Source organism: Ranitomeya imitator, chromosome 1, assembly GCF_032444005.1.
Source record: "Ranitomeya imitator isolate aRanImi1 chromosome 1, aRanImi1.pri, whole genome shotgun sequence".
Lineage (NCBI taxonomy): Eukaryota > Metazoa > Chordata > Amphibia > Anura > Dendrobatidae > Ranitomeya > Ranitomeya imitator.
In genome coordinates, this window is record NC_091282.1 from 946483491 (window position 1) to 946509294 (window position 25804).

Below are 25804 nucleotides of genomic sequence, written 5' to 3' on the forward strand. Positions count from 1 at the left end.
ACTTTGTCCATTGTCTCCGGACAATTTTCGACCGATCCGGTGAACAACAGATGAAAAATGAGGCCATCTGTCACCAATACAAGTCTGAGAGCAAATAAAAAAAAAAAATTGATCCAGCGGTATCAGACGCTCCCGCCCCCCCCCCAAATTAGATGAATTGCGACTGATTGCAAAAAACTGATGTGTGAAAGCAGATTTAGGCCGCCGTCACACTAGCAGTATTTGGTCAGTATTTTACATCAGTATTTGTAAGCCAAAACCAGGAGTGGGTGATAAATGCAGAAGTGGTGAATATGTTTGTTAAACTTTCTCTAATTGTTCCACTCCTGGTTTTGGCTTACAAATACTGATGTAAGATACTGACCAAATACTGCTAGTGTGACAGCAGCCTAAGTCTGTGGCTGCCATTTTAAACAGGTAGATTGAAACAGTTTTGTAAAACAAGAAGTGTATGGATTTTTTTTTTATTACATGGGTGCCTTCCAGGTTTTGGTTTATGTATTAACTAGGTTGTTCAAAATGTTTTCAAGGAGGATCATTTGTACTAACAGGGACCAAAAATGTACACGATTCTCTGTTCAAACCGACAGCCTTGAGTTCTGTAGAAAAAAATATATATAACTACATAGGCACACTAACTGCCCTCAAGACAGCAAGGCTATTTATTACAATTGTAACAAAGGGAAATACTAAATGGCACAGACAGCTTTTTTTATTGTGAAATGAAAAAAAAAAACGACAGTACTGCTTTTATTCATTTATGATAATTCACCTAGAGATTAAACTTGTTGTTTGCACTAAAATATGTATTTTGTAAACAGCAGAGCAAATAATCCTTTCAATCTATTTAACATCTCACAAAAAAAGGAGAGAAAAAAAAACTCCACAACCAGTCTCACATGTCTACATGACAGCAAGGATTTGGCTGTGTAGAATATGCCCACGTGAATCTTTACTATTATGTCCCAATAGTGCCAATCTCACTACATGATCTGCAGCTCGATGTTCCAGAAGTTAGGAAAAACTTTATTAGTTGATAATATACCATGAATGTTCAATCTGCTAAACAACCAGGATACTCTAAACCACAGTGACCCCTCCCCCACAGCCAGTCCAATATTAAGTGCTGGAATTCATGCCCAGGATGGGCAATAACAGACGGATTTGGCATATAAGTGGATAAACAACTTTAAATGAACATAGGGGGGGAAAAAAGTTTATGCTCTATACACTTATTTGACGTCAAAACAAAATCCAAACTTTATATACACAGATTTGTTGAATTTACATAGAAAATAAGGTTGCAAACATTGATTAATTCAGGCAGCTAACATTGGTTTATGCAACTTTATTGAAGAAATAAAAAAAAAGCTATTAGTTGATCTGTCATCCATTGATGCTTGAATCATTTTATTCAGTGCTATATTAACAGTGTTTTGGAAGAGAGATTAACTAATAGCTCAGCCTCCAAAAAAAAAAAAAAACCTCAATGAAAAATTACAAAAAAAAACCTTTTGATCCTATTTTGTTGTTATTCAATGGGGTTTCACCTTTTAAATTTTAATCTGTCATGTTTATTGACATGCATAAAATACATTACTTCTGCAGCTATATAATTTCAACACCAACTCTCCACCCAAAACATCAGTTATGAGCATAAAGTAAATGAAAGTCTTAAACATCTGGAAGTTTTGAACAAAAAAACATATCCATAGTAAATCCACATTGTTGAATCCTACAATAAGAGGATTGAGTTACTTTCTTATTATTTAATTTTGCCTGACCCTTTCCCCTCCCTACCCCAAACAGAAGGCTCTAATCTTCACCACTTCAGTAAGAAATGAAGAATGGGGTTGTCTCATAACCAAGTTACAGTGAAGACGACAGCCATGTTCAAACACATGCTCAGTTTGATAAAATTAAACATCTTGGGCAATTGTATTCTGGCAACTACTTGACAGTCTAGAGATGTTTCTGTTCGATGCTGAGCTAAAGTCTTCCCATATGAGCATGTGCATGAAGGGAGGCAGCACAAAAGAAAAAATAAAAAATAAAAAGAAAAAATATATAAGGAAGGGGTAAGTAGATGAGGTCTGAAAGGGAGGGGAAAACAGTAATTTAAAGTTTATTTTATTCCAGCTATAATGCAGGTGTATTTAGACTTGAAGGTAGCATCACATAGCATACTTCTGAGTCCATTCCCGGGCTATTCTGTTGTACCTAGAACAATACAGAAAAGAATTATAACATACAGCAAGTGTCCAGTTATGCACTGTTTGAAATACATTTTTGAAGAAAACCAAAATCCACGCCACTTAGGTCACACCCACTTAGGCAGGTAATTTCATTCCGCAAAACATTTAAAAAAGGTGGTGTACAGGATTAGAAACATAAGATAGATGTGGAATGGCTTTCCAAAAATTTTTCATCTAGTATCACTGCTGTTTAAACAACACGTGTTTTCAAGCCAAAAGTGGCCCGTTTCTGCTCTTCGGATATTACTACTGCTCTTTTGACAGGTGCCGTTTTAAAAACCTTCGCATTGAATCAAAACACAGAAGCAATCTGATTAAGTCACGCTTGACACTTGCACCACTGTGCGCACACAAAGTATGGAGACAGGTTGACAATTTAAAGAAGCGCTGCCATCAAAATTTGTATCCTCTTACTACATTGCCATCACATTATATAGCACTGTACTTGCTCATTCTGTCCTTCCACCCAGTTATACTTGTGTTTTCCATTAGGTCTATGATACCAGGGCTGTGGAGTCTGTAAGCCACAGTTGCGAATTCGACTCAGACTCCTGGATTTTATCAGGTTCCGACTCCTTCATAAATGGCCAATTCGTAACAATAAATTTACTGTTGTCAAACATTAATATCGTGCTTATTCAGTTTCTCACCATCATATAAGTAATTAGATTACTTAGAGCAAAAACTATATTTATTAGAATACAATTAGAATATAGCAAATAACTTTTATAAACTCTTGTAAATAAATATGCAATAAACACTGTTATGCAGTTAATAAGAAGAAATCTATAAATTTGTCCTCAGAAAAAGTATTGCCTCTGTCAGATCCTCCTTCATGGATGCCCTCAAATCTGATCTAATTATTTTGAGAGCAGAGAACAACCTCTCTACACTAACTTGGGTTGGTGGCAAAGCAGTAACCACTCGGGCAACATCTCTGACAATGTCAGGATACAGAGGAATCGCTTGTTGCATTGTTATTTTTGATGAACGGTCAAATTTCTCAATTTCTTTTAGTGCACATGAAAAATTTTGCTGAAATATACTGGCTGTGTTCTCATCTGCTTATCACTGTTCATAGTTTGATAGAACATATATTTGAGTAACATTTATAAAATTCATATGAAAGTTCAATTATGAAATATTAATACATTTTTTTTTTAAAGTTGGAGTTGGTACATTTCTACCGACTCCAACCAAAATTAACTGACTCCACAGCCCTGTATGATATCACACGTTTAACCCTAGAATGTATAACCCAGGCCTTTTAAGGCCCAGTAGCTTACTTTGAAATTTTGATAACTTTTACAAGATATGAAAATGCACTAAATTATTTTTGCAGAAAATGTCAAAGTATGAGTTCCTCCATATGATTTGCACAAGGGCTTAAGAGTTCAGAGAATTTGTTTGGATTCTGGTCCGAATAAAAATCGGCAGCGAATATTGTTTTTGCAATCTTCGAACACAGCCGAACGTATATAGAGTCAATGGGAGTAGAAATTATCAAGTATGTTCAGAACTGATCATAAAACAAATTCAGCACAAACAGGGAACCAATATGGTACGAATATGGCAAATTCAGATTTGGCAACTGAATCCGAACAAATTAGCTCAATTCTACTTAAAAGGCCCGGGTTATGTGAAAGTGTATATTTCAGACATCACACATTCTAGGGTTAAAAATGGAGAAGCTGAATCCTTCTAAGCTCTATGTAGAAACAGGAAGTCAATATTCCCTGTTTAACTTAGTAGTGATGAGAGGGTATACTCGTTACTCTGGTTTCTCTGAGCACGCTCAGGTGGTCTCTGAGTATTTTGGCATGCTTGGAGATTTAGTTTTCATCGCCGCAGCTGCATGATTTGCAGCTGCTAGACAGGCTGAATACATGTGGGAATTCCCTAACAGGCAACCCCCACATGTATTCAGGCTGTCTAGCAGTCGCAAATCATGCAGCTGCGGTGACAAAAACGAAATCTCCAAGCACACCCAAATACTCGGATACCACCCGAGCAACGAGTATACTCGCTCATCATTACTTATTAGTCACTGCAAAATTCCCTAGTAGGGCAAACAAGGGAGCGGCTGTGTCAGGAGTTGAAAAGAAAAGTGAAAAATTCAGGGACAAGACACTGATTCTACACAGATGAGAGAAGATGTCACTGGGTAAAAAAGCAAAAAATGAGCAATTGTAAGTAGACCGTGCTGTATAATATGACCAATATATTAAGGGAATAAAAAGTGATGGGAGGAGTGCTTCTTTATGGATATTGGGACCTCCTTATATGCTTAAGCTGACATGCATAGAATGCACAGGCAAACCTGACTGCTCTACTCTTACTCGCAAGAAATTTCTACATGATCTACACAAGGGTTATCGTGTAGAGAGAAACTACAATTCACAGACCAAATTTATGAGCTTACATGAGATCATAATCCAATGAGACCTGCATAATCCCTTTTGAGCACAAGGTCCTGCCATGTGCATGAGGTGCAAAAGTTTTGAAAGAACTACGAACTTACGACAACGAAGTCACTATGATCTCTATCCTACATGTTTACAAAATAAAGAAATAGACTGAGGTTAGAACTTTAGAACCTTCCATGGTATAGCACTAGTGATGAGCGAATATACTCGTTACTTGAGATTTCCCGAGCACACTCGGGTGTCCTCGGAGTATTTTTTAGTGCTCGGAGACTTATTTTTCCTTGCAGCAGCTGAATGATTTACATCTGTTAGCCAGCTTCATTACATGAGGGGATTCCCTAGCAACCAGGCAACCCCCACATGTACTTATGATGCCTAACAGATGTAACTCATTCAGCTGCTGAGACGAAAACTACCGTAAACCTCCGAGAACTCTAAATACTCAGAGGACACGAGAGCGTGCTCGGGAAATCTCGAGTAACAAGTATATTCGCTCATCACTATCTAGCACAAAATAAATGTGAAGGTGTATCTGACATGTAGACCAATAGTTTTGCCACCCTCATCATTCCTTATAACTATAAGTCTATGGTTATGATGATTTTTCATAGCACTTACATCACGCTACAGAGGCAAACCAAGATTTATTTTTCACATCTACTCCTGTTACACATGGAAGAATCTGCAGGTAGATGGCTTCAATTTCTTATATTCACACAGTTATGAAGAGTCACTCACATTTTTTAAGGGGAGTTAATAGCTTAAATTGCTTTAATTTGTTAGATAGCAATAAAAGCAAGTTTGTAACAATTTTTTTTTATACCTGCTGTCATTCTGCAATAAAAGCTTTTGTCTTTTAGGCCATGTTCACACAGTGCGTTTTTTACCGCGGAACCGCGGCGGTTTTGCCGCTGCGGTTCCGCAGCTGTTTTCCATGCAGGGTACAGTACACTGTACCCTATGGAAAACAGGACACACTGTGCACATGGTCCGGAAATTGTTAAAAAAAAGACGCGCTGAATAGCTCCCGGAAAAAAGAAGGAGCATGTCAATTCTTTTTCCGGAGCCGCAGCGGTTCTGCACCCATAGACCTCCATTGTGAGGTCCAAACCGCAGTAAAACCCGCAGATCAAAAATATATCTGCGGGTTTTACTGCGATTTGATGTGCAGAACCGCTGCAGCAGGAAGTGCGGGGAGCGGGCGGAAGTGCGTGGGCGGAGTGTGGCTGCCCCCCCCCCCCCCCCGTGTTCCGATCCCGCCCCCCCGTGCTCCGATGCCCCCCCCCAGTGCTCCGATGCCTCCCCCCAGTGCTCTGATGCCCCCCCCGTGCCCTAATCTCCCCCCCTTATACTCACCCGGCGTCCCGGTGTCCGTCCGGCCGTCTTCTCCCTGGGCGCCGCCATCTTGCAAAATGGCGGGCGCATGCGCAGTGCGCCCGCCGAATCTGCCGGCCGGCAGATTCGTTCCAAAGTGCATTTTGATCACTGAGATATAACCTATCTCAGTGATCAAAATAAAAAAATAGTAAATGACACCCCCCCCCCTTTGTCACCCCCATAGGTAGGGACAATAAAAAAAATAAAGAATTTTTTTTTTTTTTTTTTTCACTAAGGTTAGAATAGGGGTAGGGGTAGGGTTAGGGGTAGGGTTAGGGGTAGGGTTAGGGTTAGGGGTAGGGTTAGGGTATTTTCAGCCATTTTAACCCTAAAAAAATTCCTAGAAAACACACAGACTCTGGCTAGAAAACTGCATCAAAAAAACGCATCAAAAAACGCATCAAAAACGGACCAAAAAAGGACCAAAAAAAGGACCTGCGTTTTCTGCCAAGAGCTGCAGTTTTTTAAAAAACAGTCAGGAAAAAAAAAGGATGGAAATCCTGAACGTGTGAACATACCCTTATAGTGCAGAGCTAGCTTCCAGAGACAAGCCTTTATAGTCAGGCCAAGTGTGTACAGTAGCTACAGTCCAAGAGGTTAAAAAGACTGTCAGCACAGAATGACTGCTCAAACTAAGTACAGGCACTCAGCAAATCATGGAATGGCCAATGATTTTTACACACTTGCTTGTATTCTTTCTATCCACCCCTCCCTGGCTATCAAGCCAGAGGTGTCAAAAGAAGGGAGCATGAGGGAAAACAAGTAGATGGGAAGGTGTATTCAAATGATTGGCTTTGCTTTTGTGAGACAACTGTGTGTACTTTGTTTGAACAGTCATTCTGTGCTGACCAATTCCTACTACTCGGTGCTTCAGGCAGGGGCAACCATTTAAATAGAGCAATCAATCAAAAGGGTGATTACTATGAAGACATAGATCTCAAAGAGTAGAGATAGTTGGAAACCAAGCAGGTGAGAAGGCGTATATAAATGATTGGCCCCGCTGTGAAGCACCGAGCGCTTGTACTTTGCTTGTTGTCATTCTGTGCTGGCAGTCCCTTTAATGTCCAACATACAAGCCACATCTCTCCAACCCACTGGATTATTTCTTAAGGTACCTTCACACTGAGCAACTTTACAATGAGAACGACAATGATCCGTGACGTTGCAGCGTCCTGGATAGCGATCTCATGTTTGACACGCAGCAGCGATCAGGATCCTGCTGTGACATCGCTGGTCGTAGCTGAAAGTCCAGAACTTTATTTGGTCGTCAGGTCGGTGTGATTCGTCATGTTTGACAGCAAAAGCAACGATGCCTGCAATGTTTTTTCACAGAGCTAACAACCAGCGAGAACGATAAGTACGTCACTGGATCGCTCCTGCATCGTTCTGGAGTTGCTGTGTTTGACATCTCTACAGCGACCTAAACAGCGACGCTGCAGCGATCTAGTTTAGGTCGGATCGTTGTCTATATCGCTGGAGCGTCGCTAAATGTGATGGTACCTTAAGTGAGCAGAACTGCTGTCTAGAAATCAGTGTCTGAACCTTCCATAAGATGAAAAAACAACAACAACTTTGTAATAGTTTAAGATTCATTGATAATAAAAATCACAGCCATGTGTATGGGGGTTAGATATATGGGCAAACATGTTTCAGATGGAAATCCCCAATCATTGCATACTGTTGCCACAAATCTCTGGCATCTTATGCCACATCCTGTGATGACACCTGGTCTAGACTCTCCTCCAATCCTTGACAGGAGTAAAAGACTGGAAAGGAGAACAATAATTAAAATACGACTAACACAGAATAGTACTAAGGCTAGGGTCACATTGAGTTAGTGCAATCCGTTTAGCGCTAGCGGTATGTGCTAACGCAATGTTTTTACCGGGGTCGCGGTAACGTCCCCGCTCTCGTAGATCCCCGATCTGCGAGAGCGGGGAACGGACGGCGGGCGCGCCTTGGACGCTGCAAGCAGCGTCCGCGGCGCGCCACAAAACACCGGCGCGTCGCTAGCGCGTGCCGAACATGGCACGTGCTGGTGCTGCGCATTCCCATTGCCGTGAATGGGCGCGCTAACGGACGCGTTGCACGGCGTTAATTTCGCCGTGCAACGCTGTCCGTTAGCGTGTTCCCATTAACGCAATGGGAACCAAGCCTAATACAATGCAATACATTATTCCTAATGATAAATGTCATGTTTGATATTCATTCCATGTGGGACTAATGTTCAGTTCATAGATCCATCAAGATTTGCTATTTAATAGTTTTTTTTTTTTTTATGGTGATCTCCATCTCCGTAGGGTTTTTTTTTTGTTTACCCTTTCAATTCCTGTGATAACAGGGTGAAGTATCACCATTACGGTATGTTTCAAACTAAAATGCCTAGATGCTGCAGATCATTTAGTGGTTAATCTGTTGGCCTCATCAGACAAGTGCCTCCTAATACGTGTTTTCAACGTTTTCGTAGTAAATCCTATATATTGAATTTGACAAATGCATGTTATAAGCTAGATTACACTCGCTCATCCCTAGTTGACCAGTGTAATCGTTGGTATTCGCAGAGTAATGAAGTACTTGCGGTACTCAGAAAATAGCGAGTATTTCACTACCCGCATCGTACTATTTGAACCTCCTTCGCCCAGCATATAGGTATAAGGAAAGATAGATTTTATTTTGTATGTGAATTTTTTCTCCTACAGGGACATTTTTATTTTGTGGCCACAAACTCAACCCTCCTAGCTTCATCAGGTCATTCCAAACAAGTGATAAAAAAAAAAAAATGTCCCTATAGGAGAATTAATTCATTTAAAAAAAAAAAAAAAAAAATGAATACCACATTAGATAGGAGATCCAGAGAGGAAATATCGCTATCCATTTGGATGTTCTCACCGGAACACAATATAGTCAATGACAGCATATTTTAAGAAATAAAAACAAAAAGACATTCCTATTATAAGATATTACATTTGTATCTACTTACAGTCCCCAGTTTTCTACGTTGGAAAATTTATTATCCCCTAGCCTATACTTAAACCAGAATATCTCTGCAAAGAATACATGGCAACACACAACAGGATTTTATAAATGTGGTCACTGTCTAATTGCTGCAGGCATGTAGAAACTACTTTTACTTCTATAACAAAAATAATTAACTTACAAAAAAAAGAAACTAAATTATGACTCATCTTATATAATCTATATTACAACATGCAGCATTAGTCAAATTCAATATGTAGGATGTGCTACCAACACACTGAAAGCACATAGTAGGAGGCACTTGTCCAATGCGGCCAGCAAGATTAACCACTAAATGCTCTGCAGCAGTAAGGCATTTAAGGCTGAAACATAATGGTGATTCCATTCGTGTGATAACAGTGATGAAAGGGTAAAAAAAAAAACAAACACCCTACAGAGGAGGAGATCACCATAGAAAATTATTAAAGGGAACCTGTCACCCCGAAAATCGCGGGTGAGGTAAGCCCACCGGCATCAGGGGCTTATCTACAGCATTCTGTAATGCTGTAGATAAGCCCCCGATGTTACCTGAAAGAGGAGAAAAAGACGTTATATTATACTCACCCAGGGGCGGTCCCGCTGCTGGTCAGGTCAAACAGGCGTCTCCGGTCCGCTGCGGCGCCTCCCATCTTCATTACAAGACGTCCTCTTCTGATCTTCAGCCATGGCTCCGGCGCAGGCGTACTTTGCTCTGCCCTGTTGAGGGCAGAGGATAGTACTGCAGTGCGCAGGCGCCGGAAAGGTCAGAGGCCCGGCGCCTGCGCACTGCAGTACTTTGTCTGCCCTCAACAGGGCAGAGCAAAGTACGCCTGCGCCGGAGCCGTGGCTGAAGATCAGAAAAGGACGTCTTGTAATGAAGATGGGAGGCGCCGCAGCGGACCAGAGACACCCATCCGACCTGACCAGCAGCGGGACCGCCCCTGGGTGAGTATAATATAACGTCTTTTTCTCCTCTTTCAGGTAACATCGGGGGCTTATCTACAGCATTACAGAATGCTGTAGATAAGCCCCTGATGCTGGTGGGCTTACCTCACCAGCGAATTTCGGGGTGACAGGTTCCCTTTAAATCGAGAATCGTGGTGGATCTGTGAACTGAACACGAGTCCCACATGGTTTGAATATCAACCATGAATAATTAATATTTTGTATTAGTACTATTCTGTATTATTCGTACTTTAGTCATTCACTTTTCCAGTTTTTCACTCCCGTCCAGGATTAGAGAGTGGGTCTCTTCACAGGATGGGATAGAAGACGCCAGAGATCTGTGGCAACAGTACGCAATGATTAAGGATTTCAATCCGAAACGCATTTGCCCATATATCTAACCCTATACACATGGCGGCGATTTTCAATACCAATGGATGTTTATTAAAATTAAGTTTTTTATTTTATGGAAGATTCAGACACCGGATTATTCATATAGTATAGTGAAGTATCAAAGCTATCCGGATGAATGCATCCTATAAATTTGGGCAGCTGATACCCACAAAAAGCATGTTGCTGCCCTGATCAATGCAAACTCGCTTTCTTTAATCTCTCAATAGAAAAAAAAAAAATGGAATTAATGTTTAAAATGGACTGGATACTTGTGTAGGGAAAATTTGTATTCTTTGATAACTGGAGGAAATTCATGGTCATTTCACTGTTAAAACACAAGTGTAAGGCTTATCATGGGTTCAGTGTAGACTGGTACATGGGGAAGAGAGTTCCATTTAAATATCTAATGTATTTTTCGGATTATAAGATGCACTTTTTTCCCCCAAAATTTTTTTTGGGGGGATGGGGGTGTTCGGATGTACGGAGCGCTGCTACTGGTGTCCAGCGCTGCGGGGGTATCTGTCGACATCTTGTGAAAGCTCAGTATTTTCCCAAGGGTAACTGGACAACAACTTTTGGGGTCCAATTTCTCCTGTTATCCTTGGGAAAATACAAAACTGGGGGCTAAAAAATTTGTGGGAATTTTTTTTTTTTTTTCACAGCTCTGTGTTATAAACTGTAGTGAAACACTTGGGGGTTCAAAGCTCACAACACATATAGATAAGTTCCTTAGGGGGTCTACGAGGGGCGTTCCCAAAAGTAATGATAATCGGTTATTTCTATTGCACACAGAAATTAAAATAAAATGTTTTCTTCTCTCTTAGGTACCCACTAGTCCAGGAAAAAAAAAAATCACTTAAATAGACCACGAGCTACATTCATTTGAATATGAACTGCTGAGGAGTGAACATCAAAATGGAAAAAAACGAGCTCAGAGCTGTCATCAAATACCTCTGCTTGAAAAAAATGACTACCAAAGACATACACAGCGACTTGGTGGAAACATTGGGGGACTCTTCTCCTCCATATTCCACAGTTGCATGCTGGGCCAAGGAATTTAAGCTGGGAAGAACATCGACGGAAGATGAACATCGTCAAGGACGCCCATCCACGTCCCTCAATGAAGAAAACGTGAAAAAAGTTGAAGAAGTTGTATTGGCAGATCGAAGAGTGACTATCAGGCATGTAGCTCAGGTCCCAGGGATTTCATATGGCAGTATTCAAAGAATCCTTGCAAAAGAATTGCATATGAGAAAGGTCTCCGTGCGTTGGGTGCCAAAAATGTTAACCGACGAGCAAAAGAAGAAACGAGTTGACATTTCAATAGCAAATCTCGAAAAGTGCCAAGCAGACAAGGAAAATTTTTTGTCACTTTTTTTGACCATGGACAAGACCTGGATCCACCACTTTGATCCCGAAACTAAACAATCGATGACGTGGAAACGAGCTGACGAACCAACGCCGAAGAAATTCAAAGTGTCAAGCTCAGCAGGGAAGGTTATGGCGTCCGTTTTTTGGGACGATGAAGGAATTATTATGGTGGACTATTTGGAGAAGGGAGCCACTATTACGGGCTCCTACTACGCAGAACAAATAAGAAGATTGTGGGAGGCCATCAAGGAGAAAAGGCGTGGCAAACTGCGGGCTGGAGTGCTGTTTCACCAAGATAACACGCCGGCTCACAAAGCTGCAGTTGCCATGGCTACCATTCAAGAAGCGGGCTTTGAACTGGTGGTACACCCCCCCTATTGGCCAGATCTAGCCCCCAGTGACTTCTTTCTCTTTCCTCGACTCAAGGAACACCTCCGGGGCAAGAAATTTGATGACAATAGCGACGTGATAACCGCTGTTGGGGATTTTTTTGAGGGTCAAGAGCAAGAATTTTTTTCTAAGGGAATTCTAAGTTTAGAAAAGAGATGGACTAAATGTATAGACTTGATAGGAGACTATGTAAAAAAAATAAAAATTTATTTTTGCCTATATTCATTGTGTTTAGTATTGATTATCATTACTTTTGGATCGCCCCTCGTACTTTCCCAAATTGTGTCACTTGTGGGGGTGTTTCAATGTTTAGGCACTTCAGTAGCTCTCTAAACGCAACATGGCGTCCCATCTCAGTTCCTGTCAATTTTGCATTGAAAAGTCAAATGGCGCTCCTTCCCTTCTGAGCTCTCCCTTGCGCCCAAACAGTGGTTTACCCCCACATATGGGGCATCAGCGTACTCAGGACACATTGGACAACAACTTTTGGGGTCCAATTTCTCCTATGCGTTGTGAGTACGCTGATATCCCATATGTTGGGGTAAACCCCTGTTTGGGCACACGGGAGAGCTCGGAAGGGAAGGAGCACTGTTTTACTTTTTCGATGCAGAATTGGCTGGAATTGAGATCGGACGCCATGTCACGTTTGGAGAGCCCCTAACGTGCCTAAACCGTGGAAACCCCCCCCCCAATTATAACAAACCCTAATCCAAACACACCCCTAACCCTAATCTCAACGGTAACCCTAACCACACCCCAAACACTGACACGCTCCTAACCCTAATCCCAACCCTATATGTAATCCCAACCCTAACCCTAACTTTAGCCCTAACCCTAACTAATGGGAAAATGGAAATAAATACATTTTATAAAATTTTTTCTTTAACTAAGGGCGTGAAGAAGGGGGGTTTGATTTACTTTTATAGCGGGTGTTTATACCGTTCCGCGTTTGTTAAAATTGATAAAGCAGTTTTATTCTTCGGGTCCGTACGATTACAGCGATACCTCATTTATATCATTTTTTTTGTTTTGGTGCTTTTATATGATAACTATTTTATAGAAAAAATAATTATTTTTGCATCACTTTATTCTGAGGACTACAACTTATTTTTTCGCTGATGGTGGCTCGTTTTTTTTTTTGCTCGGCAGTATGATAAAGCGTTTATTTTTTTTGGTGTTCACTGAAGAGGTTAACTAGTGGGAAAGTTTTATAGGACGGGTCTTCACGGACGCAGCGATACTAAATATGTGTACTTTTGTTTTTTTATTTAGATAAAGGAATGTATTTATTGGAATAATATTTTATTATTATTATTTATTTAACCGCTGCATGACCAGCTCTATCCTCGCCTACTGTATCCTCACCCATGCCTTGTAGATTGTGAGCCTTCGCGGGCAGGGTCCTCACTCCTCCTGTACCAGTTATGACTTGTATTGTTTAAGATTATTGTACTTGTTTTTATTATGTATACCCCTCCTCACATGTAAAGCGCCATGGAATAAATGGCGCTATAACAATAAATAATTTAGGATTTTTTTTTTTCACACATGTAAAAAAAAAATTTTATTTTTAATTTGCATCACATTTTATTGACTGATCGCTGATCTGACACTTCGCTGTGCACTATGTCACATCAGCGATCACAGGCACAGCAGGGACGCTTACCAGCGTTTGCTCTGAGCAGGCGCTGGTAAGCCACCTCCGTGCAGGACCCGGATGCAGCCCAGCGGCAATTTTGAATCCGGGCCTGCAGGGAGGAGGAGGTAAGAGACCCTCGCAGCAACGCAATCACATCGCGTTGCACCGAGGGTCTCAGGGAAGCACGCAGGGAGCCCCCTCCCTGCGTAATGCTTCCCTATACCGCCAGAACACTGCGATCATGTTTGATCGCAGTGTGCCGGGGGTTAATGTGCCGGGGGCAGTCTGTGACCGCTCCTGGCACATAGTGCCGGATGTCAAACATGATCGCAGTGTTCTGGCGGTATAGGGAAGCATTACGCAGGGAGGGGGCTCCCTGCGTGCTTCCCTGAGACCCTCGGTGCAACGCGATGTGATTGCGTTGCTGCGAGGGTCTCTTACCTCCTCCTCCCTGCAGGCCCGGATTCAAAATTGCCGCTGGGCTGCATCCGGGTCCTGCAGGGAGGTGGCTTACCAGCGCCTGCTCAGAGCAAACGCTGGTAAGCGTCCCTGCTGTGCCTGTGATCGCTGATGTGACAGTGCACAGCGAAGTGTCAGATCAGCGATCAGTCAATAAAATGTGATGCAAAGTAAAAAAAAAAAAAATTTTTACATGTGAAAAAAAAAATCCTAAATTATTTATTGTTATAGCGCCATTTATTCCATGGCGCTTTACATGTGAGGAGGGGTATACATAAAAACAAGTACAATAATCTTAAACAATACAAGTCATAACTGGTACAGGAGGAGTGAGGACCCTGCCCGCGAAGGCTCACAATCTACAAGGCATGGGTGAGGATACAGTAGGCGAGGATAGAGCTGGTCATGCAGCGGTTAAATAAATAATAATAATAAAATATTATTCCAATAAATACATTCCTTTATCTAAATAAAAAAACAAAAGTACACATATTTAGTATCGCTGCGTCCGTGAAGACCCGTCCTATAAAACTTTCCCACTAGTTAACCTCTTCAGTGAACACCAAAAAAAATAAACGCTTTATCATACTGCCGAGCAAAAAAAAAAACGAGCCACCATCAGCGAAAAAATAAGTTGTAGTCCTCAGAATAAAGTGATGCAAAAATAATTATTTTTTCTATAAAATAGTTATCATATAAAAGCACCAAAACAAAAAAAATGATATAAATGAGGTATCGCTGTAATCGTACGGACCCGAAGAATAAAACTGCTTTATCAATTTTAACAAACGCGGAACGGTATAAACACCCGCTATAAAAGTAAATCAAACCCCCCTTCATCACGCCCTTAGTTAAAGAAAAAATTTTATAAAATGTATTTATTTCCATTTTCCCATTAGTTAGGGTTAGGGCTAAAGTTAGGGTTAGGGTTGGGATTACATATAGGGTTGGGATTAGGGTTAGGAGCGTGTCAGTGTTTGGGGTGTGGTTAGGGTTACCGTTGAGATTAGGGTTAGGGGTGTGTTTGGATTAGGGTTTGTTATAATTGGGGGGTTTCCACGGTTTAGGCACATCAGGGGCTCTCCAAACGTGACATGGCGTCCGATCTCAATTCCAGCCAATTCTGCATTGAAAAAGTAAAACAGTGCTCCTTCCCTTCCGAGCTCTCCCGTGTGCCCAAACAGGGGTTTACCCCAACACAGAGGGAAGCTTCTGCCACATTTTGTGAGCAAAACCTGTTCAGTCCAAAATAATTACATGGAGGACAGCGGCCTCACACACCCACCTAAATACACATAAGCCTGGCATAAGCAGAGTGATTAAAGGAAACATACCTACAGCTGGCAACTATAGGTTTGGCCATGCAACAGTACCAAACAGGAATCACAAACCTCTAAAGTCATATCTAGCAGAAGTGTAATCCATGCAGCAACCAAAGATAGTAATTTGATAAATCTATATGGTAAAATACTCTTACCCTATAACATAGCGTATTTCTCTGTCCATTCTCTTGCTAGCCTATTGTACCTAATAAATCAAACATACATCTTTTTGGAAGCAGTCACAGAATGCAAGCTGCTTAACCCCAGGAGCTTTATTTCGGTTTTGCATTTTTCACTCCCCTCCTTCCCAGAACCATAACTTATTTCTTTGTCAATATGGCCATGTGAGGGCTTATTTTTTGTGGTACGAGATGTACTTTTGAACAACATCATTGGTTTTACCATGTCGTGTACTAGAAATGGGAAATTCCAAGTGCGGTGAAATTGGGGGGAAAAAAAATTGCAATCCCACACTTGTTTTTTGGTTCACTAAATGTTAAAAGTGACCTGCCACTAGGATTCTCCAGGTCATTACGAGTTCATAGACACCAAACATGTCTAGGTTATTATTTAAGTGGTGAAAAAAAAATTCCAAACTTTGCTATAAAAAAAAATAAAAATTGTGCAATTTTCCGAGACCTGTAGCGTCTCCAATTTTCGTGATCTCGGGCTTATTTTTTGCATGCTGAACTGACGTATTTAATGATACCATTTAGGTGCAGATACGATCTTTTGATCGCCTATCATTGCATTTTAATGCAATGTCACAGTGACCAAAAAAAAAAAAGTAATTTTGGCGTTTAATTTTTTCTCTCGCTACGCCGTTTAGCGATCAGGTTAATTTTTTTTTTTTTTTTTTATTGATAGATTCGGCGATTTTGAACGCAGCGATACCAAATCTGTCTAGGTTTGATTTTATTTGTTTAGTTTGAATGGGGCGAAAGGGGGGTGATTTGAACTTTCATATTTTTTTATTTTTGTCATTTAAAAAAAAAAAAAAAAAACACAAACATTTTATTTTTTACTTTTGCCATGCTTCAATAGTCTCCATGGGAGGCTAGAAGCTGGCATAGCCTGATCGGCTCTGCTACATAGGAGCGATGCTCGATCGGCCCTATGTAGCTGAATTACAGCATTGCTATGAGCGCCGATCACAGGGCGGCACTCACAGCAATCCGGCAGTGACAACCAGAGATCTGCAGGAGACCTCTGGTTGTTATACCAAAGCACCGCTGACCCCGATCACGTGACTGGGGTTAGCGGTGCACGTATTTCTGGCCAGATGCGCTTGTTAAATACCGCTGTCCAGAGGTTGACAGGGGCATTTAACTAGCTAATAGGCGAGAGGAGAATGTGAATCCACTCTCCTATTGCGAGCACACGAAAGCTGTTCAAAACAGCTGATATGTCCCGGCTTGGAAGCGGGCCCACCGCCATCGGACGTACTATTCCATCTGATGGCAGAAAGGGGTTAATCTAGTTATACTTCAGAGAAACATAGTGCCTCCTACAGACACTAAGTAAGAACTGGTTCACTTAGAGCCAGCAGGAGGGTGTATACTGCAGGGGAGGAGTTATTCTTTATGTATTAACTTGGGGTCCTCCTAGTGGCAGCAGCATAACACCCATGGTCCTGTGTCCCCCAATGAGGCGTAGGAGAAACATGGTTTAGGAAAAAAAAAAAGGATTTAATTTAACAAAGTCACTGATCGTGTAAAGCATACTTACTTTTCCCTATCTGTTTTGTAGATCCGTGCGATCTCTGGCACTAGAGGGTCATCTGGGTTTGGGTCACATAACAGTGAACAAATTGACAAAAGAACTGGAGAGCAAGAAAAAAAAAAAAGTTAGATTCATTACTATGTAAAGCATATAATCAGCGGTTGGAAATCTGAAAACCTGAAAAGTTATTCTTGTAAGTACCTTATATAAATCTCCAATATTGGTCGACAGGTTATCATTAGGATATGCATTACTATCAGTTGTTGGTGTTCAACATAAGGGAGTTACATCCCTTTAATATTTTTCCTGCACACACCATGGCTACTAGTCAGCCTAGACAATCGCTATGTAGGGAGAAACTGCTTCAGCAATTCAGGCTATGTGCCCACGCAGCAGTTTTCCATGAGGTGCACATTACTATGTAAACCTATGGAAAATAAAATCCGCAGTGCACATGCTGTGGAAAAAAACGTGCAGAAACGCAGCGGTTTATATTCTGCAGCATGTCAATTTTTTTGTGCGGATTCTGCAGCAGTTTACACCTGCTCCATAATAGGAATCCACATGTGTAAAACCGCAGGTGGAATCTGCACAAAAACCCCCATGGTAAATCCGCAGCGCGGTTTACCTGTGGATTTACCAAAATCAGTGCGGAAAACTCCGCACACTGTTCCACAGCATGTGCACATGGCCTAAGACGTAACCAGCAATAGCCAACTATGCTATCGTCCAAACTGAAAGACCATCGAGCCATCTCATAACACAAAAACTTAAGTTATAATCTTTTTTTTCTTTATTTTTTTTTTTTAAAGTTCTAATAACTGGGAAAAGCCATAGCCTCCTGATAAATTTGAATGTCGTACAAGAACCATTGTTCAGAATGATCGAACCACAGCCCTTTACAGGGGTCATTCCATTTCAAGTGAACCAATGCAATTTTCCACTATATTTTTATAATTTTTGAGATTTTGTTCTCTGGTAATCGTGTTAGAGAAAGCAAAATATGAATAAAATTCGGCGTTGTAAGGTGTGGCGTTGTAAGGTGTGGCGTTGTAAGGTGTGGCGTTGTAAGGTGTGGCGTTGTAAGGTGTTACAGAAAAAAAAAATGCAAGTTTCTGTGTTGTATGCCTTTACATTTCTCCTCATAACTCAAGTCAGAGCCAAGATGGAGAAACTGGAAAAACACCAAACAACAACAAAATTTTGAAAAGCATTTCCAAGCAATGTTCTAAAATAAATCGACTTACAGAGATGGTGTGGATCCACATGTGCCCTGGCCCCAATGCGCGTTTCATCCTGTTTCCATATACACTCCATGAGGAAACCGGGTAAAAATGCACATTGGGGCATGGCACATGTGGAACCAGACCATCTCTAAGAAGGATGCTTCTATTTGTCATTTTTTTCTATCCTTACGTATCTCTAGCTTCCCTATTCACTTTATAGGACTTACTAGCCTATGAATAATACTAAATAATTTCCACTGAGGCAATATTACTTATCCCACTGCTTTTATAATAGGCAAAGTAAAAGTAATCTCTGTAGGTCATAAATACACCGTAGTAATACAATTCAGATATACTTTGCAGTAAGCAATATATAATGTAGTTGACTGTGTATTTTTATTCTTGGCAGCTGTATGGTTTTGGGATCCTACTGACACCAGAACGTGACGTAACAATATACTTTTTTTTAGGTTAATTTTAGTTCATTACTACATCTGATTAGCACTCTTAGTTCTCAATACTTACCATAAGATTGTCCACTACTCTAGTATTTTGCAATATTAACAGATATATTCATATGATTATGAATCACAAACTTGCACAACCTCACAGAAATCAAACACCTTGATTTAAATTCACTCTGAATCCCTCCTCCCTCTCACAGACATAAGTTCCCTACACAAAGCGGATGATGCTGCCCCTCTATAACACCACAATAGCGGCAGCTTTGGAATCTCTTGCCCATCTCACACATACCGAAGCTCGCAAAATCAACAGACAGCCCTGGCACACCAGCCTGACCAAAGAACTGAGGCGAGCTTCCAGGGCTGCAGAGCGGAGATGGAAAAGACCCCACTACAACGAGCACGTTATCGCATTCAAACAGTCCCTCACTACTTTCAAGACCACCCTCGCCACAGCTGAACAAACCTACATCTCATCTCTCATATCCTCCCCGTCTCACAACCCTAAACAGTTATTCAAGAACTTCAACTCTCTCCTCCGTCCCCCAGCACCTCCTCCCCACTCATCTCAGCTGAAGACTGTCACATTTTTCAAGCAGAAGATGGAGAACATCAGAGACAGTTTTAGTCGACAACCCCAAGAGCCCTTCCTCCCAACTACCCAGCCCTCCACCTCCAAAACCAACTTCTCCACTATTACAGAAGATCGACTCTCCACTCTACTCTCAAGATCGCATCTCACCACCTGTGCACTTGACCCGGTCCCTTCCCACTTCATCCCAAACCTCACCACAGTCTTCATCCCAACTCTAACCCATCTCTTCAACATATGACTAACAACTCGTGTGTTTTTCCCTCAAGCTTTAAACATGCCTCAATCACACCTATCCTCAAAAAGCCCTCTCTTGACCCATCCTCTGTATCTAGCTATCGCCCTATATCACTTCTCCCATATGCCTCAAAACTACTGGAACAACACATCCATCTTGAACTGTCCTCCCATCCATCTTCCTGCTCCCTTTTCAACCGCTTACAATCAGGCTTCCGGTCACACCACTCCACTGAAACTGCCCTAACTAAGGTCACCAATGACCTATTAACCGCCAAGAGCAAGAAACACTGCTCTATCCTCCTCCTGGACCAGTCCTCTGCCTTTGACACAGTGGACCATTCCCTATTACTACAGACCCTCTCATCGCTTGGCATGACAGACTTGGCCCTATAATGGATTTCATCATACCTAACTGACCGAACATGCAGCGTCTCCCATTCACACACCACCTCCTCACCCCGCCCCCTATCTGTCGGAGTCCCGCAAGGTTCAGTTCTAGGGCCCCTGCTCTTCTCCATTTACACTTTTGGCCTTGGACAGCTCATAGAATCTCACGGTTTTCAGTATCTCTATGCTGATGACACACAGATCTACATTTCTGGACCAGATATCACCACCCTACTAACCAGAATCCCTCAATGTCTATCCACCACTTCATCCTTCTCCGCTATATTTCTAAAACTTAACATGGTCAAAACAGAATTCATTCTTTCCCCCATCTCACGTGACCCCCCCCCCCCCCCCCCCAACGAACCTATCCATTACAGTAAACGGCTGCCCACTCTCCCAAATCCCACAAGCTCGCTGTCCCAGGGTAATCCTGGACACGGATCTTGACACTTGCCCTTTCCACTTCCTGCCGCCTTCAACTCAAAAAATATTTCACGGATCTGTACATTCCTAAACCAAGAATCTGCAAAAACTCTAGTCCATGCCCTCATCTCCCGCCTCGACTACAGTAACCTCCTGCTCTGTGGCCTCCCCTCGAACACTCTCGCACCCCTCCAATCTATTCTAAACTCAGCTGCCCAACTAATCCACCTGTCCCCCCGCTATTCCCCAGTCTCTCCCCTCTGTCAATCCCTTCACTGGCTCCCCATTACCCTGAGACTCCAGTACAAAAGCCTAACCATGACATACAAAGCCATCCACAACCTGTCTCCTCCATACATCTGTGACCTCGTCTCCTGGTACTTTCCTGCACGCAACTTCCGATCCTCACAAGATCTCCTACTCTACTCCCCTCTTATCTTCTCTTCCCACAATTGTATTCAAGATTTCCCTCGCGTATCACCCCTACTCTGGAACCCTCTACCACAACATATCAGACTCTCACCTACCATCGGAACCTTTAAAAAGAACCTGAAGACCTACCTCTTCCGGCAACATGTAAAACCTGTAACATGTAACCCCTCCTCACATGTAAAGCGCCATGGAATAAATGGCGCTATAATAATACGATTAAAAACTAGAAACATTCTCATGTTTATTTGGTCAGGGATATTACTGTTCCTTCAACATGCGAGTAAGTTTTTGCTTTATTATTTCAATGTATTCCTTATTTTAACTCCTTTACAACCATAGGTACGTCATAGGTCGCCTTCCCCTCTTTGGTGCAGGCTTCGGCGCCGAGCAGCCTACACCTTTTCTGGCACATAAAGGTATGTTCCCACGGTCAGTAAACGCTGCGGTTTGGACACTGCGTACATCTGCAAGCAAACCAGCAGCAAATTATCGGACATTGAAAAAAATAAACCAAATTTGCAGAGTACGTTGACCTGTGGTGTGGATTTTAATAATTAGCATGTCAATGTCACTGCAAATTCAGATTTGCTGCATATTTCATATTTACTGCAGAGTTCTCTTAAAAGAAAAACAAGTTTTTTGTAAAATAGCAGCTAGACTCACCTTTAGAAATAGTTAAAGCTGGGGACCACTGTGATCTGAGTATGTCAAGACAAATGCTGCCATTGCTGTTAATATTTGGATGGTAGATTCTCGTTGTAAACGCAACCTATTAAGTAAAAAGCAAGGATAACATACAGCACAATCCAACATTTAATATCAAATTACATTGAAAGTGAATTACTTAAACATTCGGCTAAGACAGATTTTTTTATTCAGGATATTTCCATGGGGGCATTCAGTAGCTGTGGATTTTCAGTAATGTTCAACTCTAGAAGGATATCTTGAGTCTAAAAGCAAGAAAACCCTCCAAATAAATTAGATTTACGTCAGTTGAATCTGCCCATGCGTATGGGTCTTGACAGATGATGGTTATGATATTCCAACTACCTGTACCATCAAGTGTGTGCTATGATGAGAGAGAATGTCCAAAGCTGAGCTGGCTCCATACTGGGCAGACATCACTGACAACATCTACTTTTACAAGCAGTGACCAGAGCCAACTAATTGTTGCTCTTCAACCAGCAGCTTACGTGGCCTACCTGAAGGCCCCCATGGCTGCTATCTTGCTCCCTTGAAGATCAGCCAGAGGCTGCACTTAACAGTAGGACTGTCATATGCAGTAAAAGAGCCACACAAAAAAAAAAGACATGCAAGTCGCTGCAGTTTTCAAATGGATCATAAAATTATTAACTCTGCAGTAGAATACCAGTACATACTCATAGAGTTGTAGTTTTGAGTGACATTTTCCCCATGCGTTCAATGGGATTATATTTTACAATGTACATTGTGATAGGGATAAATACATACACACACATACACACTTGGCAACATGATTCTCTAGGCCAGAAAGCTTGCAGATTTTCCAAGACTTGCATTTTTTTTTTCTTCACTTTAGTGGTGGGAGGGGGGGGGAATAAATAAATTGGTATTGCCATATTTCATTACATGTGACAGTTTCATTTTTTTAGGTCAATGTAGTGTTGTGTGCCAAACTGATGTTTTAATTGACAACTTTTTTTGGGAGCAGATAAGTTCTGTATTTTATGCAAATCTGGTATTTTGATTTCTTTACACCATTACCGGATTGGGTTAATTTTTGATTTTAATAGATCAGACTTTAATTAAAAATCAAAACTTTTATTTGTGTCAAAGGGGTAATTTTATTATTTTTTATTATTATTATACTTTCCAAGCTCAAGTTCCCCAACGGGACTACGTGACTGACCAGTTGCTTACAATGCATCGCTTTAAAATATAGGTTAAGAACAAAAATTACTTGCATTCTAGTATAGTTTCATTTATTACTAGATGGTGGCCCGATTCTAACATATCGGGTATTCTAGAATATGTAGGTAGTATATTGCACAGGCCACGTTGTATATTGCACAGCTACATAGTATATAGCAGAGATGTAGTATATAATAGAGCCCACGCAGTATGTAACAGCCCACGTAGTATATAGCAATGTGGGCACTATATGCGTGGTTAAAAAAAGACTTAAAATAAAAAATAAACATATACTCACCTTACGAAGGCCCCTTGTAGTCCTGGCGCCTGTGTACGCTGCAAGCGGCAGCTTCCGGTCCCAGGGTTGGTATGAGCTTAATGCGCGCCGCCCTCTGACTGAACAGTCACAAACAGAGGACCCGGAAGATGGAGCGGCACGCAGCACTGGAACAGGACAGGTGACTATAGCAAGTGTCGGGGGCCTGAGCTAGTGGCGACTCCGGCACCTGACCCCCCACAGCGTGCCGGTGTCCCTGCCTGCTCAGGCCCCCCAGCACTCGGCGCCCAGCAACGATAGGTGAGTATGTTTTTTTTTTTTATGTATCGCAGCAGCATACAGGGCATATAATACAAAGGAGCATCTTATGGGGGCCATAAACCTTTATGGAGCAGCATACGGGGCATATACTATGAAGCATCTTATGGGGGCCATCAACCATAATGGAGCAGCATACGGGGCATATACTATGGAGCATCTTATGGGGGCCATCAACCATAATGGAGCAGCATATGAGGCATATACTATAGAGCATCTTATGGAGGCCATCAACCATAATGGAGCAGCATATGAGGCATATACTATGAGCATCTTTTAGGGGCCATAAACCTTTATGGAGCAGCGTATGGGGCATATGGATGGGAGCAGCAAATTACAGAATGGAGGCACAGGATGGGAGCAGCACATGACAGAATAGAGCAGCACATGACAGAACGGGGGTGGAGGATGGCAGCAGCACATGACAGGATAAGGGCGCAGGATGAGAGCAGCACATGACAGCATGTGGGTGTAGGAAGCAAGCACTACATGACAGGATGAGGGCGCAGGATGGGAGCAGCACATGACAGAATGAGGGCTCAGGAAGAGAGTAGCACATGACAGGATGGGGGCGCATGATGGTAGCAGCACATGACAGGATTGGGGTGGAGTATGGGAGCACGTGACAGGATGAGTGCTCAGGAAGACAGTAGCACATCACAAGATGGAGGCACACAACAGGATGGGGACGCAAGATGGTAGCAGCACATGACAAGATTAGGGCGCAGGATGGAAGCAACACATACCAGGATGGAGACCATATACCATTAAAAATGATATAGATATATATATATATATATATATATATATATATATATATATATATATATATATATATATATATATATATATATATATATATATATATATATATACACACACACATATATATACACATATATATATATATATACACACATACACATACATATATATATATATACACACACATATATATATATATATATATACACACATATATATACACACACATATATATATATATATATACATACACATATATATATATATATATACACATACACATATATATATATATATATATATATATATATATATATATATATATACACACATACACACATATATATACACACACATATATATATATATATACACACACATATATATACACATATATATATATACACACACATACATATATACACATACATATATACACACATATATATATATATATATACACATATATATATATATACAACCATATCCAAAATGGCAACCTCTGGCTCCAATACTTCAGAGACCTCTATAAAGACATTCCAAAGGAAGGACTAAGCCAAGAACAGGAAAACATAATGGCGAAACTAAAAGCAATGGAGGAAAAAATCAAAAACTTCCAAAACCCGGTGGATACACCTATAACACTACAGGAAGTAACCGAGAGACTCTCCTCCATAAGAAGTAGAAAAGCCGGTGGCCTAGATGGAATCCTACCAGAAATGCTGAAGTACAGCCCACCAGAAATACAGGCTGCAATGGTTAAACTCTTCAATATTGTACTGAGTGCCGGCTACTTCCCTCGTACCTGGAACCAAGGCCTCATCACACCCATCCACAAGAGTGGGGACAGGTATGACCCAGCCAACTACAGAGGCATATGTGTCAGCAGCAACCTGGGAAAACTGTTCAACAGTATCCTGAACAAGAGGATCCTCACCTTCCTCACCGAGCACAACGTCCTCAGCAAGAGCCAAGCAGGGTTCATGCCGAACCACCGCACCACTGACCACATCTATACTCTGCACAGCCTCATTCAGAGACACATCTACAATACAAAGAATGGGAAGATATACGCCTGCTTTGTGGACTTTAAAAAGGCCTTTGATTCAGTGTGGCACCCGGGCTTATTCCTGAAACTGCTGGAGAGTGGAATAGGAGGAAAGACCTACGATGTCATCAAAAGCTCCTACACCGAGAGCAGCTGCAGCGTGAGTGTGAGCGGCAAAAGAACGGCTTTTTTCCAGCAGAGCCGCGGAGTAAGACAAGGCTGCAGCCTAAGCCCAACGCTCTTCAACATCTACATCAACGAGCTGGCTACCGCCCTGGAATCCTCCTCAGCACCAGGACTCACCCTCCACGACGCTCAGGTGAAATTCCTGCTGTATGCAGATGACCTGCTGCTGCTGTCACCAACCGAGAAAGGCCTCCAGGACAACTTGAAAATCCTAGAGAAATTCAGCTCCACCTGGGCCCTACCGGTCAACCTAAAGAAAA

At 41.6% G+C, this 25804-nt stretch overlaps 1 protein-coding gene across 1 annotated transcript in view; it reads right to left on the minus strand.

The window, feature by feature from the left end:
- Positions 1–694: 694 nt before the first annotated feature.
- The window catches only part of UBE2D3 (ubiquitin conjugating enzyme E2 D3), an 83873-nt gene continuing 58763 nt past the window's right edge, over positions 695–25804 (minus strand). The window contains exons 5-7 of the mRNA XM_069743647.1: positions 21724–21829; positions 17300–17393; positions 695–2220 (exon numbers count right to left, since the gene is read on the minus strand). Coding sequence (XP_069599748.1) covers positions 2175–2220; positions 17300–17393; positions 21724–21829 — 246 coding nt within the window. The 3' untranslated portion in view covers positions 695–2174. The remainder of the gene's footprint in view (positions 2221–17299; positions 17394–21723; positions 21830–25804) is intronic.